The sequence below is a fragment of the Aythya ferina genome (genome assembly GCF_964211825.1).
Source record: "Aythya ferina genome assembly, chromosome: 2".
Taxonomy (NCBI): domain Eukaryota; kingdom Metazoa; phylum Chordata; class Aves; order Anseriformes; family Anatidae; genus Aythya; species Aythya ferina.
In genome coordinates, this window is record NC_140297.1 from 65405227 (window position 1) to 65420979 (window position 15753).

A 15753-nucleotide genomic window follows, 5' to 3' on the forward strand; every position below is an offset into this window, starting at 1 on the left:
AATCAAGATTAGAAGTGTCAGTTAGCATTACTACTTTCAGACTTGTCAGCGAGTGTTCTGCCGATCACTATCTGAAGGCTTCAAACTATCTGAAGGCTCTTTTGTTTCATTTTTAATTTATAAATGCTTTCTCTGTCAATAGGTAGACCATAGAGCTGCTCTGGCAGGAGAGACAAAGATTGTGGTTGAAGTTGGAAGGGACCTCTGGAGGTAATCCAGACCAATACCCCTGATCAAGCAGGGCCATCTAGAACCAGTTGCTGAGGACTCATGTCCAGGCAGCTTTTCAGTATTGCCACCCAGACCCAACCCACAGGGAAGTCTGTTGCCTCCCTGGGGCTTGGGTGAGAGACATTGCTAGGAAAGTCACTCACTTAGTATGGCCCACTGACTACTACCCTGCTACTGGTTTTTCAGGCTCATAATGATGAAGTAGCAAGAAGTCAGAGAGTGATCAAAAGGGACTTGAGGGCTTTGGGGCAACTAGTTAAAGGTCTAGAGTCACAGGTTGTGTTTGCCTCTACCCTTCCGATAGGGGGGATCGATGCTGACAAGCAGACTCATCATAATACATGGCTTTGGGACCGGTGCAACCGGCAGAACTTCGGGTTTGTTGATCATGGGAAGGTCTACGTGACACCAGGCCTGCTGGCACCGAGTGTGGTGAGCCTCTCAGAGGGGGAGAAGGATTTTTGCTCAGGAGTTAGCAAGGCTGATAGATAGGGCTTTAAACTAGAATCGAAGTGGAAAATGGGTAAGACCAGGCCTGCTGGTGATAAGCTAAGGGATGGTGTGCAAGAATCAGAGGGTCTGTGTGCTAGTGAGGTCCTTCGCTCTGCTGCACAAGGTGCTGCATGCAGTGAGGCACATTTGAAGTGCTTCTACACAAATGCATGCAGTATGAGGAATAAAATGGATGAGCTAAAAGTCATGGCCCAGTCCCACATCTACAACATCACTGGCATAAGTGAAACCTGATGGGATGAGTCCTGTGGCTGGTGTGCTGCAATAGATGGTTACAAGCTCTTCAGGAGGGACAGGCAGGGTAGGCGGGGTGGTGATGTACGTGAAGCATGGGCTGGACTGTGTGGAACTTCAAGTTGGGGATGGCAAAGTTGAGACCCTCTGGGTAAGGATTAAGGGATGAACAAATAAAGGGGATGTCGTTGTGGGAATCTATTACAGACCACCTGGTGAGGATGACAACGCTGATGAATTATTCTTTGTGGAACTAAAAGATGCCTTGAGATCTCCCCTTGTCCTTATGGGGGACTCCAACTTGTCAGATGTCAACTGGGATTACCACGCGGCTGACATGAGCAAGTCCAGGAGGTTCCTAAAGCACCTAGATGATAACTTCTTGGTGCAGGTGCTAAGGAAGACAACTAGGAAAGGTGCCCTTCTTGATCTGTTGCTGGAAAACGGAGAGGGTCTTGTGGGGGATGTGGCAATTGGTGGCCGTCACGGTCATAATGACCGTGAAGTGGTTGAGTTTAAAATTTTTGGTGACAGAAGGAAAACTGCCACCTTCAGCCCTGGATATGATGAAAGCAGACTTCAGGCTGCTCAGGGAACTAGTCAGCAAGGTCCCCTGGTGTGGTGGTTTTACTCAGGTGGGCAGCCGAGCTCCACCACAACTGCTCTCTCACTCCCCCTCTCCTCAAAGAGGAAGGGGGAGAAAATACAACACAGAGAACTCAAGGTTTGAGATGAGAAAGGTTTAATTAAAGGGAAAGGGAATGGGGAGGAAAAACAGAAACAAAAGAAACAACCAGTCCGTGCGGAAGCACAGAGAGAAAAAAAAAATTATTCTCTAGTTCCCATCAGCGAGTGGTGTTCGGCCACATCCTGGGAAGCAGGGCCTCAAAAGTGTAGTGGTTGTTCAGGAGGAACAGCCCCCTCCCCCATGAGAGCCCCCCCTTTTATTGCTGAGTGTGACATCAGGTGTTATGGAATATCCCTTTAGTTGGTTTAGGTCAGCTGCCCCGGCAATGTCCCCTCCCCATCACTTGCCCACCCCCAGCCTGCTGGCTCCTGGGGGCTTGGAAGGAGTCCTGATGCTGTGCCAGCACTACGCAGCAATAGACACAACACTGGAGTGATATCAGTGCTGTTCCAGCTACAAGTGCAGAGTACAGCACTGTGCAGGCTGCTGCAGGGAAAAGGTGACTCCAGCTCAGACAGACTCAACACACCTGGGAAACTGCTTTTGAAGGTATTGGTGTCCATCAGTGGTCAATCTCTAAGCACTGCCTCCTAAAAGCACAGGATCAGGCAATTCCAAAATATCAGAAGTCAAGCAGGCGGAGCAGAAGGCCATCCTGGCTCACCAGGGATCTTCTGGAGCGTAGGCAGAAAAAGATGTATGGCTGCTGGAAGCAGGGTCAGGCGATGAGGAAGGAATACAGGGGCATTGTTTACATTCGTAGGGAGAAAATTCATGTGGCCAAATCACAATTAAGAGTTGAAGCTGGCCAGGTCTGTGGGAGACAATAAAAAGGGTTTTTTAATATGTGAACAGAAAAAGGAGGACCAAAGAAAACATAGGTCTGCTACTTGATGGGGAAGGTCTCCTCACAGACAACGACATAGGCAAGGCAGAGACGCTTAATGCATTCTTCACCTCTGTCTTCAACGTTGAAGAAGGGGAGTTCTCTAGAGAATAGATAACGGCTTAACACCATGCTTCTTTCAACAGTCTGGTAAGAGGCTTTTGTGTATATCTCATGTGCAGCTTTTGCTGTGGATTTATGAAGGATACAATTAATGCAAAAAAAAAAAAAAATCACAACCCTTAGTGAATTCCCAAAAGACAAAGTATGAATCTGGCTAAGTTATGCTCAGTTAATTTTTTGGTGATGTCTGCTAAGTTGAACATAATGCTTTAACTCTGAGGCCTACTTCCTGAGAGAATAGAACAGCAAAATGTGAGCTGTCACTGCCCCTATCATGTGATGAGCAGGGTTGAGGTCAAAGTAAATGTCTTTGTAGTCCCAATTTACAGCAGAGTCCACCATTTGGGAAGCTTTGTTCTGTGCCTCCAGCGATTGTAATCAGTCCGGAGCTTGGCATGCAAGCAGGGCAAAGTGCAAGGTCTTGACCTGGGTCATGGCAATCCCAAGCACAAATACAGGCTGGGCACAGAATGGGTTGAGGGCAGCCTTGAGGAGAAGAACCCAGGGGTCCCGGTTGATGAAAAACATGACATGATCTGGCAAAGTGCACTTGCAGCCCAGAAAGCCACCCGTGTCCTGGGCTGCATCAAAAGCAGCATGGCCAGCAGGGCGAGGGAAACGATTGCCCCCCTCTGCTCTGCTCTCATGAGACCCCAGCTGGACCCCTGCACTCAGTTCTGGGGCCCCCAGCACAAGAAAGGCATGGACTTGTTGGAGCAGGTCCAGAGGAGGGCCATGAGGATGATCAGAGGGCTGGAGCACCTCTCCTATGAGGGCAGGCTGAAGGAGTTGGGGTTGTTCAGCCTCGAGAAGAGAATGCCCTGGGGAAACATCACAGTGGCCTTCCAGTACCTAAAGGGGGTTACAGGAAAGCTGGGGAGGGACTGTCAGGGAGTGCAGTGATGGGACAAGGGGGAATGTCTTTAAACTAAAAGAGGGTACATTTAGATTAGATGTTGAGAGGAAATTCCTTACTCAAAGGTCAGTGAGGCACTGGCACAGGTTGCCCAGGGAAGCTGTGGATACCTCAACCCTGAAGGTGTTCAAGGCCAGGCTGTGTGGGGCCTTGGGCAACCTTGTCCAGTGGGAGGTGTCCCTGCCCATGGCAGGGGGTTTGGAACTGTGTGGTCTTTAAGGTCCCTTCCAACCCAAACCATTCTGTCAGCCTATGATGCATGGCTAACAGTTGCTCTTCAACCTCTTGCACAAAAACACTGCAACAGTTAGTGTCTAGCTATGCATTTTTAGTGGGCAGTCTGAATCTGTTCATTTATGTGCTACAGACTATTCGTCCTTACAGATTCCTTTAAAGTTTCACATAGCTGAGCATCCTACTGAAATGCCTAGCTAAGTAATTTGAGGAACGGGTTAACTTTCTGATTTGTCTTCTGCTAGCTCCATGTCATTGCAGGGTTGTGGTAAGAGTCATCTGATGTTGATTTCTTTTTCTTTCCTGAGAACCTTGTTGTTGTTATTTTAATTTTATTGACATTATTTCTGCTTGACTGACAGGGTATGCAACTGCTTGCTGCATACTTCTTTGTTCATACAGAACTTACTGCTAAGTTGTTGTGTTTTTTTTGTTTGTTTGTTTGTTTTTTTTTCTTTCCCCATAGACAATAGAAAACACTGAAGCATTCAATTTGGAGAGTGAAAGCTCCCGCCTGTAATCCACCCCTGCTAAATATCTTTGTGGAAATTGCAAACAAGAAAAATAAGCTTAATCTGGTCCAGTTCTTCCTTCAAGCAGTATTTTCTCTTTTAGGTTTACAGGAATGCCACATATGTGCTCTTCCATGTTGCATGCACTAGTTCTTTCTCAGTTCAAATGCAAACGTGTGATGGAAATTCCAGATAAGCAAAGTAATGGCGGATGTCAGAGGATGATGTTTGAAAAATGATGAGTGGTTTGAACTCTAGTGAGGGGCACGAAAACATGGAAAGAAAAGCAGGAGAGTGGAGAAAAAAGTGACTGAGATGGCAGCTGAGGGGTTGATAAAGTAACAGTGATGTGGAACAGGTTTCTGTGGAAACAGAATTGGCCAGAGTGTCCTGAACAGCTGCTGCAGGGGGTGCTGTCTGCAGCCTGGAGGCTGAGGTTTGTTCCCCCACAGGGCTCCAGAATTATGGAAGAGCTCCTCACCTGGGGCTTCCGCTCCTGCACCTCACAGCCTGAGGGTGTTCAGGTTCCTTTTTCCTGGGTGCTGACTCTCACCTTCCAAATCGAGGGTCGCAGGCTGGCTTTCCTCATGGAGCAGATTGCAGTATCCCTCTTCGTTAAGTGCAGCAGAACCAGACTGTTTGTTTTCTTTGGCTAGATTTTCTGTTGGTGTTCTGCTGGGCTAGTGTCTAGCAGCATGGAGTTTCCTGTGCCTTTGTAGGATTTGCTCAGTGCACCCAGCATGCTCCCCATCCCCCCCAAAATGTAGATGCCTAGAGGTGAGTGCTTTGGACTGAAGATTAGTTCTTATGTATGTATCTAGCTTTTAGATTATAGGTTTCATCATAGGTTTCAATAGGTTGTTAAAGGTATTTCTACATCTTACCTCTCAGGGCTTATGTATCCATGTATGTAAAACTTAAACACTCATAAAATAGATGCTAAAATAGAGATTATTGTATTTTATGTCCCATTAACAATGAATGTTGCAGCAGAGTGACTTCTGGCTGCACCTGGCTTTTGGCTGTTTCTGTGGGCTTAGTCACATTTCTGAAGCAGTTTGAACTAGCTGATAGAGGTAACATGAACGCTTTGCAGAGCTAGTCATTGCATGCTGCCTGATGAATGGATAATTTTTTTTTCCAACCCTCCTCTTCATTTCTTGCCTACAGATGGCATTAGATTGCAATTCGATTGCTAGTAATTGCATGGACTCTACTGAAGACACACTTGTCTCCTTACTTAGGCCAGTTTATGAAATGCTTCAGTCAAAACGTAAAAATACGGCCCTTGTGTAGGGATCTCTGTGCAACAGGTTAGTTTATGTTCTCACATTCCCTGTGCAATGTAGTCCCACCAATATTTTTCTTTTTAAAGCATGGAAATTACCATATATAACCAAAACACAATATAATTCTGCTTTGGAAACTGTAGCTAGCTGGGGGAAAGGGGATCTTTAGTCAAAAACAAGTTTTGTTTCTTTTTTTACGTATTTATCCAAACCTCACTGGAAAGCTACAGACTTGCTGGCAGCTAGAATGGAAACACACACACACACAAAGAACAGTTGGAAGGAGGTCAGTGAAAACTTACCAAAATAGAAACAAACCCAATACTAGCCTTTTGATCTTGGTATGTACCCACACCACCAAAGCAAATAAGCAGAATTTGGTTACTTAAAGCATACAGACCTCTTATTTTTGTGCGAGTGGAAGCCTCCATATGCATTAGAGCAGGGAAGCTGCTCCTGCCTGACAGCGATGGTGAGGATGCTGGGTGACAACAGTTACCTCTGGGGTCAGACGTTTTGCACCGTCGGTTATGAAAACTAAATAGCCTAAGGACATCTGTTAGCTTCTGTACTTTGTGCAGAGTGCTAGTGAAACTGTTTGAAGGTACACGCTTAGCCATGTAAAGAAAGTTTCTCTTCCCCTTGTCACTGATTGGAGGCAGTAGCTTGTCACAGCCTGAAATGCTTTGCAACAACTGAAACTACTCAGGGGTTTTTGGGGCTGGGGGAAGAGAGGAAGAGGCCACAGAAAAGTAGCTGGATGGGCAGGTATGGCTGCTTTGCTAAACAGCAACAGTACTTGATTGTACCACTCAGAGGCATTCTCCTCTTAATCACATTATGATTTTTTTTGTGTGTGTATTTAGTGTTCACTGCTGATTTTGTTCTCCATCTTCATTAGCCTGGTGTTGAGTACAACTTCAGCAGCTGAGGTACCAGTCGCTGACTACCCTTTGCCCACCTTCATTGAACCAGCTCACAGGCAGTGCCAGAGGCTCAGCCAACACAATGCCCCCACAGGTCAGCTCCAGTACATCTGTCTCTTCTGCCTTGCTCCCCACCAAGAAGCATGTATGTGTTGTGGTGCTGAAGTGCTGAGCCTAGCTGGCGGCAGAAGGGCTGGTATCTTTAGCTGCAGTCATTTGCTAATGCATTGGTCACTGGGACAGAGTGTGATAAAATGCACAGACACAGGAATGGTGTTTTTTTTTTTTTTTTTAAATGATTTTTTTTAAAGAAACTGCATACATCAGAGACAAACAATAATTTAAATACCATGCAGTTTCAGTATGTACAAAAATTAGGACATAGAGATCCAGTTTAATTTTTTTTTTTACTTATTTACATTGTTTTCATACAGCCATAATCTGTTAAATTACAATACTGGAAGAGCACGTTTGACAGCCACCACACTCACTCCTATACAAAGACGAACTATATACATACACTTGGATATCAACTGGCAAATGCAACTGGTGCAGGAGTACCTGGGGCACATGAGAAAGCAGGTAATGTGCCCATCACCTCCTCTTTGTTTACAGAAGTTGTTCCAAGCTCAAGCGGACTGAACACCTGGGAAAAATAATTTGTCCCCCATTTTCTTTCCTGATTTTTATTAGCCTAGTCATCTCTCATGGCTATACAAAGTGGTTTTATTTGCAGGCACGTTGGGGAGCCCCTGTTCACATGTAACTGTGGGTTACCATCTTACCCTTTTTTGTGTGTGACTGTGTGAGTGCAAACATTCACTAGGCAGGTTGGAAGTGCTCCCAGTCTGTAGGTTTTTTAGTGTTTCCACTGTACAGATGGCACTGTAGAAATAATGGATGGTGGGTTTGGTGTCTATGTGCAGTGATGACGAAGTGCTCTGGTTACACACAAGCCTTAGGCTGAAATATATTTGTGTAATGGGCTTACCTAGTTTCAATTAATGTAACATAGTTAAAAATGAAGGTCTACTATATTATTTTCCCACCTTCTATCTCTTATGGTAGTGTCTAGTGTGTGTTAGATACAAAAGCTGGCCTGAGTCCAGTTACAGGAAACCTGGAGCCTAAAACTGTTTTAGCTTGCAATTACCTAAGAGTAGGGCGTGGAGTGTGGAAAGGCCACAATGGTGACCTTCCCTGTTAGTCATAAATACATCACCATGTCCCTACAGTTGACTCCTGGCAAGGGTGTAGGTATTTGAGAGGGCAATGCCAGTGTTGCATTAGCTCACCATAACTTTTTTAAAAAACAAACAAACAAAACTTTTATCTAGAAGTTCCTGCAGTTGCTATTCTCTTTTTTCTCCTCAGTTTCAACCTGTTTCCATAGTCTGTAGGACAGGTGTCAGATTACTTGGTTATTTTAAGGATGGATAGATAGCCCATTGGGATTCAGTAGACAAAATGTTTTTCTTCCTTAACTCTGGTATATTACATGCATTATCAGCCCTGGAGACCAATGATTGGAATAGCAATTTTTGTTCTGAGTTGACTTTTTTCATTCTCTAAATGACACTCCTTTATTACTACTGTTAAGCTCTTCCTAATGTGAATGAAGATGACTGGTATTAACTGAGTCTTCAGCAGGAATGTTATCATTATTTCCTTCATGTAATCCAGCTCGATGGAGGATGGAGAATCATGACTCCTTTTTTTTTTTTTTTTTTTTTTTTTTTTTTTTTGTCTCCCAACAGAATTACAGCTACTTGCTGTGTGTGGCTTTCATAGATGAGAAAACCAAGTGCTCAAGAAAACAGATTTATAAACAAACAAACAAAAAATCTAGCTGTTTCTCAGTCTGCTCACAACTTCCCACAAATGACAGAGCTGGGTGTGCAAACTGAGGATACACTGCATTGTTCAGCCACTGAAAGCTTGTTGAAGAATGCCTTGCCAAAGGGTAACTTTGCTAAATCCACAAATCCAAAGCTAAAACCAGGTGAAGTGCCAGTTCTGTGATGCTTACTAGTGTCAAACACTTTGTATGGCTTCTTTCTCTTTCTTCTCCCTTCCCAGTAATAAGCTATACTTGCAATTTAGGAGAAATATGTTGGTTCTTCCACTGTGTCCTGGTGTCTGATCAGACAGTTAGGAGTTAACATCATAAAAAAAAAAAAAAAGCATTGCCATACATCGCTGCTATGGGGACAGCACAAATCCTGAGACAGCCAGAGATGGACAGCTTGCTAAGAGGTCAGCAGGGACCTGCCATCATGGGCTCATCACAGAATCACAGAATTTCTAGGTTGGAAGAGACCTCAAGATCATTGAGTCCAACCTCTGACCTAACGCTAGCAGTCCCCACTAAACCATATCCCTAAGCTCTACATCTAAACGTCTTTTGAAGACTTCCAGGGATGGTGACTCCACCACTTCCCTGGGCAGCCTGTTCCAATGCCTCACAACCCTTTCAGTGAAGAAGTTCTTCTTAACATCTAACCTAAAACTCCCCTGGCGCCACTTAAGCCCATTCCCCCTCGTCCTGTCACCAGGCACGTGGGAGAACAGACCAACCCCCACCTCGCTACAGCCTCCCTTGAGGTACCTATAGAGAGCGATAAGGTCGCCCCTGAGCCTCCTCTTCTCCAGGCTGAACAAGCCCAGCTCCCTCAGCCGCTCCTCGCAGGACTTGTTCTCCAGGCCCCTCACCAGCTTCGTCGCCCTTCTCTGCACCTGCTCAAGCACCTTGATGTCCTTCTTGTAGCGAGGTGCCCAAAACTGAACACAGTACTCGAGGTGTGGCCTCACCAGAGCTGAGTACAGGGGGACGATCACCTCCCTTGCCCTGCTGGTCACACTGTTCCTGATACAAGCCAGGATGCCGTTGGCCTTCTTGGCCACCTGAGCACACTGCTGGCTCATATTCAGCTGACTATCCACCATCACTCCCAGGTCCTTCTCTGCCTGGCAGCTCTCCAACCATTCCTCTCCCTGCCTGTAGCTCTGCTTGGGGTTATTGCGCCCCAGGTGCAGGACCCGGCACTTGGCCTTGTTGAACTTCATGCAGTTGACCTCAGCCCATCGCTCCAGCCTATCCAGATCCTCCTGCAGAGCTTTCCTACCCTCAAGCAGATCGACACACGCACCTAACTTGGTGTCATCTGAAAACTTACTGAGGGTGCACTCAATGCCCTCGTCCAGATCATCGATGAAGATATTAAAGAGGACCGGCCCCAGCACCGAGCCCTGGGGGACGCCACTAGTGACTGGCCTCCAACTGGACTTGGCTCCATTCACCATGACTCTTTGGGCCCGGCTATCCAGCCAGTTTCTAACCCAACGAAGCGTGCACCAGTCCAAGCCAAGAGCAGCCAGGCAAGGTAGTGGGTGGCATCAGCTGAAGGCAAGGTAGTGGGTGGGTGGCATTTACCCAGGACTTGGCTATTATGCTCCTCAACCACTGCCCGAGGGTTTATTTAGGTACCAGACTGGCAGCTGTGGGCACTTCTGGGGTCTGCTCCCCTGTAGGCTCTAGCACAGACAACAGGCTACTTCTTCTACCTTTTTCCTCTTGATTTTAATCATTAAATTAAAAAAAAAAATCACTTTTTCCTCCATACCACACCCTGTGATTTCTGTCTCCACTGTTCCTTAACTGGTTTTCCTTTGCATGCTGAGCCTCTAAGCTAATAATGCCGGGGCAGGTATAGGCTCTATGCTGGCAGTGTGTGTGACCAAAAGCCTACGGTTCTGTTTTCCCTTCATAAAGCTTGTAATGTGGTCTTGTTATATGTGCATGGAAATAAATTTAAAAATCACGAACCCCAGCTTTTCAGGAATGTAACTGCAAAGCAGTATATTTCTGACTATGAGTGCCCTGGCGTTGCTGCACTGAGCTGATAACAATGCACAGCACAGGCTTTCACTGTAGATGAACCTAAAGCCACTGTGAGCTGCTGATACAGGGATCACTGTGTCTATTTGGGAATCATTGTCTGATTGCCTGGTTTGGGAAGAGTATCACATCAGAGGCAGATGCCTCAAAAATGAGGCACCAGAAACCAGCTTTTTTTTTTTTTTTTTTTTTTTTTTTTTAACTTCCACTTGTCTCCAATGGAGCACAAATCTGTGCTGTAATCCTGTGAGTACCACTGCAAAGTGCAGATGGAGTCTGTTAGCCTCCTGACAGTGTTGTTTGGGCAGGCTGGATGCTGGAGTGACTCCACAGGCTACATGCAGCTTCTTTTGCTTTACTCCTGTGACCAGAGGAATGAGACTGAGGCCTGAGACGAGGCAGAAGTCATTGGCGTTCTGCAGCATTGGCCAGAAAATGCTGATGGGCGAGATGTCTCTCAGCCCGCAATTAATAAACAGCTATGTTAGCATGGCAGCAGGGGAGGCAGAAAGGGAATGCAGAAGAGTTGATAGATACATGGAAGACAGTGAGAAATAAAAAATAAAGTAATGGTAATGCTGCAATTTAAAAGAAAAGAAAACAAAACAAACTTTGGCTTCTCTGTTCAAAGCATAATAGCTGGTACAGAAGCAAAAAGGTGTCCTGAAGTAATAATCTGGAAGTTCTTACAGTAATGTTGCTACAATCCTTGGGATCACTGATTCAAAACATGGCATGATAGTGTCCTATCTTGAAAAGAATCCTCAACAATGTTTACCCAAGCTTGCTGTCATTATTACTAGTTAAGGACTTGAATGTGGAAGGTGCTGGCCTAGGTTAAGAAAAGCACTTAAATGTGTCTTCAATTAACCCTCTGAGATCTATTCTTAAATTCAGTGAGACTATCTGCATGCTTGCTTAGTGCTAAGCACATGCTTGAGTTGGTAGGTAAACCAGACCCAGAGCATCCAGCTCTCTGAGCCCTATTTGGTCAGTTTGTGTGTTAAACCACTATAATAAAAATAAAACCAAAACAGAACACCCCTGGATTTCTGTCCTTATGCTTCAGCTGTAGATGCCAGTGACAATTCCATAGCAATGCAACAGATTCCTTTTGTTAGGCCAGGCACCACACTGTCATGCTTTTCTCAGTACATGTTTAGGACCAATTTTTTGAACACTTGGTGCAGGAAAGCTTGCTATCAAAGCCCTGGGTCTTCCTGTTGTGTGTTCCCTCTGCAGAGCAAGTGGGTGTCCCGATCTTGAGGCTTGAGCATTAAAAACAAACTACAAGCTGAGCAAATGCCATGCAAGTGACTATGAAGAGATGGGTTTTGCTTGTTTGTCCTCAATATTCTTGTAGCTTACTGCTGCTGGGTTCATACCTGGGTTTAGGAAATTATTCTTGAAAGAGATGAAAAATAAGCAGTTACTAGAACCAGCCTTCAGCAGGGAGTCCTGTTCTTCACAGATGATGCCTTTGTCTTCTTGGGCAAATAACTGCCCAGGGAAAGCAAATGCCTTTGTAGTCAGATGGCATTTGCAGATGGGGTGGCCTGTAGAGTAGTTCTGCTCCTTCACTGTTCTCGTAAGGCGTTTGCAGACTAAAAGGAGTGTTTGGTATCAAAAGTACTTCAGTGCCATAGGTGCAGGTCTGCTGGAGACTTCACCCAGGCCAGTGATTCCCTGAACACTATCTCAGGACTCTTGAGTTGACAGAGGCTTGTCAGGATGAGGGGTGTCTGAAGATGAAATAATGGATGCCCCACCAGCTGGGCTTGAACATGTACGGCAAATCCACGTGCCAGGAAAGTCTTATACATAGATGCCAGGTCTTGGCATGATTCCCACCAGGGGTATTTCCTGTTATTGAAGCTTGAACCAGCAGGTCTGATGATGCTGTAGTACCCATCACACGTATATACAATTTTCTTTTTCTTTTTAATATTTATTTTCTACTCTTTTCTTTTTTTTTTCTTTTTTTTTTCTTCCTTTTTAAAAAAAAAGGCAGTTCAGAAGATTTACATTGTACGTAACAGGAAAGTGAGTAATACCAGCACTTATGGTTCCTTTTAGTTATGTTTTGAAGATGGCATAGTAGTCAGGTAGAATTGAACTGCTACGGTCTGTGAAACCTAAAATGCAAGGGGAAAAAAAGAAGAGAATTAGCAAGATAATATCCTCACACGCATGTTGTACATAAAAAACAAAACCAAAATCAAAGCAAAACAAAACACTAATTTCTAAAAGTTAGTGATAAACATAGGCAGATGGATTCCTGCAATACTGACATCCACTATGCTGGCACTGTGGACCCAAAACACGCACTGAAATTGCCTTGGTCTTTGCCAGACTCAAGAGTTCACAGGCATTAACAGTTTGCATCAAAATCAACTGAAAACTGAAAAGTTTTAGGTCTACCTGGTCCTAGTGTGAGCCATTTCAGATTAGCTAGTCCTCCTTCAAGCCACACCATGTCTGATTCTAAAACAATTGCTTGGTTTAGCTAGACCTTAAGCTCTTCAGCCAGGAAGATGATTTATATACCAGTCAAGAATTTTTCCTTAACGTCTTCAGATAAAGAGACAAGCAGGGCTCAAATGGCCACCCTTTCTGCAAGTGCAGTCAGGAGGCTCGTGCTTGTCAATTGTACAAATGTGTTTTTTAAGGTTTGATTTTTCAATTTTTTGAACTTATATTCTTTGTCCACCTTGTGCCATTGCTTAATGATATGAACAGCTCATTGCCTTGCTAATGAATTTATAATGGTGACACATCTAAGTTTGTTTAAGGGAATTACTCTCTTGTTTAAATGTGCTTCCTTCAAGTGCATATTCCCTGAGGCCACTTCTCTAACCATTAAATGCTGTTGAACTTCAGACAAACCCTTATTTCAATTTCTATTGTATTAGCTGTAGCTCTGAGTATTCCAGATCCGGATTTGAATGGGGTCAAAGCTACTTGATAGATTTCAAACACAAACTTCGAAGGGTGACTCCTCACCCCAGCAGTGGAAGAGAAGCCAAATACTGCCCAGAAACCTGCAAAAGCCAAGCAGGTAGAGTGATCTTCTGGAAAACTAAACCAGTCTCTAATTTTGTGGGATGCTAATATACCTCATGGAAGTCATTGGAGCTCAACTCCTTGAAGCAACAACCGCCTTTTAAACAACCTCATCCTTTGTAAGTTAGTCACTGATACTTTTCTCCTGGAGGATTGAGAGAGTGAGCCAAATGTCCCTCAACACCTCAGTCACTGGGTTCAACAGCTCCAGGCCTACTGCACACCACAAAGCTTCTTCCAGACCTCCTGGCTCTCAAAGGCAGCTTGCTTGTCTCTAGCAGTCCTTCATTATTACACATCCCAATGCAGTTATCCTCACCCATGATAGGAAGTTGAAGTTATATAATTTCCACAAGGGGATATGCATAATAGATGTGGTGAATTTTAATATAATTAATAATTTATACACCAAAAAATCCCCTAATACAAAATTAATTTTGCCTTAAGCTTTTCTGTATTTCTCTTAAAAGTTTTAACTGCATTTTTTTATGAGCACCTATCTGATGAACTTATTAATACAAGGGCAGCTCCAGTTTTGCACGCAATTTCACTCTTCACTTGTCCTGAATGTCTCACTAGGCCTTAAAATCTACCACTCGTCTTTACTGTATATCCGTAACTGTGAGTTAATGTTGATCTGCAAAGGACTGACTTCAGATGAGCTTCCAGGAGTTTAGCTCATCCCGGCCTCAAGACAGAGTTGCTCAACACAGACTGTTAGATGAAGTGTCCTGACCTGCCAGTGTGGTTTGGCAAAAAAAAAAAAAAAAAAAAAAAAAAAAAAGTGCCTCTCTTACAATGCAGATCTCATTGTTTTCCCACTATATTGCCTATGGTGAGATGTGGAGAACAGGACTAAAAGATCTGTGCATGGAAGTGAGTAGCATGGAATAGCTGTACACTCAGCATTTGATTTGCAGTCACTCATTCATCCTCTTCTGTGTGCTTGCTCTACAAGAGTTCCCTGTCCTGCTCTTCAGACATCAACACTATTTACTCTTGGTATCAGAAGAACTGACAGGCACTAGAGCATGATGATTTAAAATAAAATAAAAGGAGGTTATGCTTTATTACACAGATGCACATGTTTGTATACAACCCTGTAAATATGGCAGTATGAGTTCATCTGTGTGAGTTTCTTTGACAGCTTGTAATTCTAAACGGTGTCTAGTGCTCAGAGGGTACTCAAGAAATAGCTACTGATTTTTTAAATACTTTTTTTGAAAACGGCAATATTCATTCCTAGTCTTAAAAAAAATCTTAGCTTACCTTGTTAGATGCCTACTTAATTCATGAACTTCCATTTCAGTGCTTTTAAATTCATTAAGCTCTTTTCGAATGGCTGCCTGTAAGAGACAAATAAGCTCATAAATATATAAATGAGAGAGATCAAAATAAGTTCACTTTGTTCTCAAAGCATTGTATTTTTAATATAGCAAAGCAGATAGATAACGTTATCAGAGAGAGAAGACAACATAAAAAGAAACTTTAAAATGTGAAAAGGAAAAAAACATAAATGTTCTAAATTGCATTAATGGAAGAGATAAATGCGTGAGTGGGATGGATCAATTCGGAAATGTATTGTAGACAATGCAGATACTCCCAATATTGTAGACAATGCATAATAAGTCACAATTGGAACTTGTAAACACTTTCAAGTACAAAATCCAAATTAGAATAAGCATGAGAAAAAAAAAAGGGCACCAGTGTTTCTCAGACACTGTGTTCTGTTTCAGAGCTGGACTGTGAGTAAACTTGGTGTTGCTGCGTCTCACCAGACTCGTATTTGAGATGTCTCCCCCCCTTTATGTGGTCCTGAATTTCCTCTGGTGAAGCCATCTAAACGGGCTGAACTTACTTGAGAAGGAAGGGGATTGGCACTGCTTTTCTGGTCCCCTCTCTCTGCCTTGGATGTGCCCCTCTGCCCCCCTCCTCTGTTCTGCCCCAGCTCTGCCATGTGCTGAACCGATGCGATGCTCTAATCCAGCAGAAATTGTATTCAGTATCAGCAGGAGAACTGCTTACCTATAGCCTCTGCCGTTTGTCCACTGGGGAAAAGAAAACTAGGGATGAGTGACAGGAAGGGAAATATTGAAGAGCAAGGGGTGACTTGGAGGGATTTGGCTTCTTGGTGGAGAAGGAATTCAGCAGAACTGGCTCAGGTCCCAAGTCCCAAATTACAGGCTTCTCACAGCCCTGTGGTATCCGTAGCTTGTAAGTGGGCCTTACTGGGAGTGTAT

The 15753-nt window shown here is 44.2% G+C and overlaps 1 protein-coding gene and 1 long non-coding RNA gene across 12 annotated transcripts in view; one reads left to right on the plus strand and one right to left on the minus strand.

Annotated features, from left to right (window-relative positions):
• The window catches only part of LOC311432935, a 162831-nt gene that overhangs the window by 99228 nt on the left and 47850 nt on the right, over positions 1 to 15753 (plus strand). The gene's annotated exons all lie outside the window — the stretch shown is intronic.
• PHACTR1 (phosphatase and actin regulator 1) overlaps positions 10598 to 15753 on the minus strand; it is a gene marked incomplete at its 3' end in the record, with an annotated part of 439651 nt that continues 434495 nt past the window's right edge. For 9 of the 11 annotated variants that reach the window (XM_084511511.1, XM_084511517.1, XM_084511521.1 and 6 more), the window contains 2 exons: positions 14783 to 14859; positions 10598 to 12585 (listed from right to left, as the gene is read on the minus strand). In XM_084511511.1, coding sequence (XP_084367637.1) covers positions 12570 to 12585; positions 14783 to 14859 — 93 coding nt within the window. Of the gene's footprint in view, positions 12586 to 14778; positions 14860 to 15753 lie in introns of those variants that run through there. The other 2 variants (XM_084511513.1, XM_084511518.1) reach the window with 1 other exon arrangement.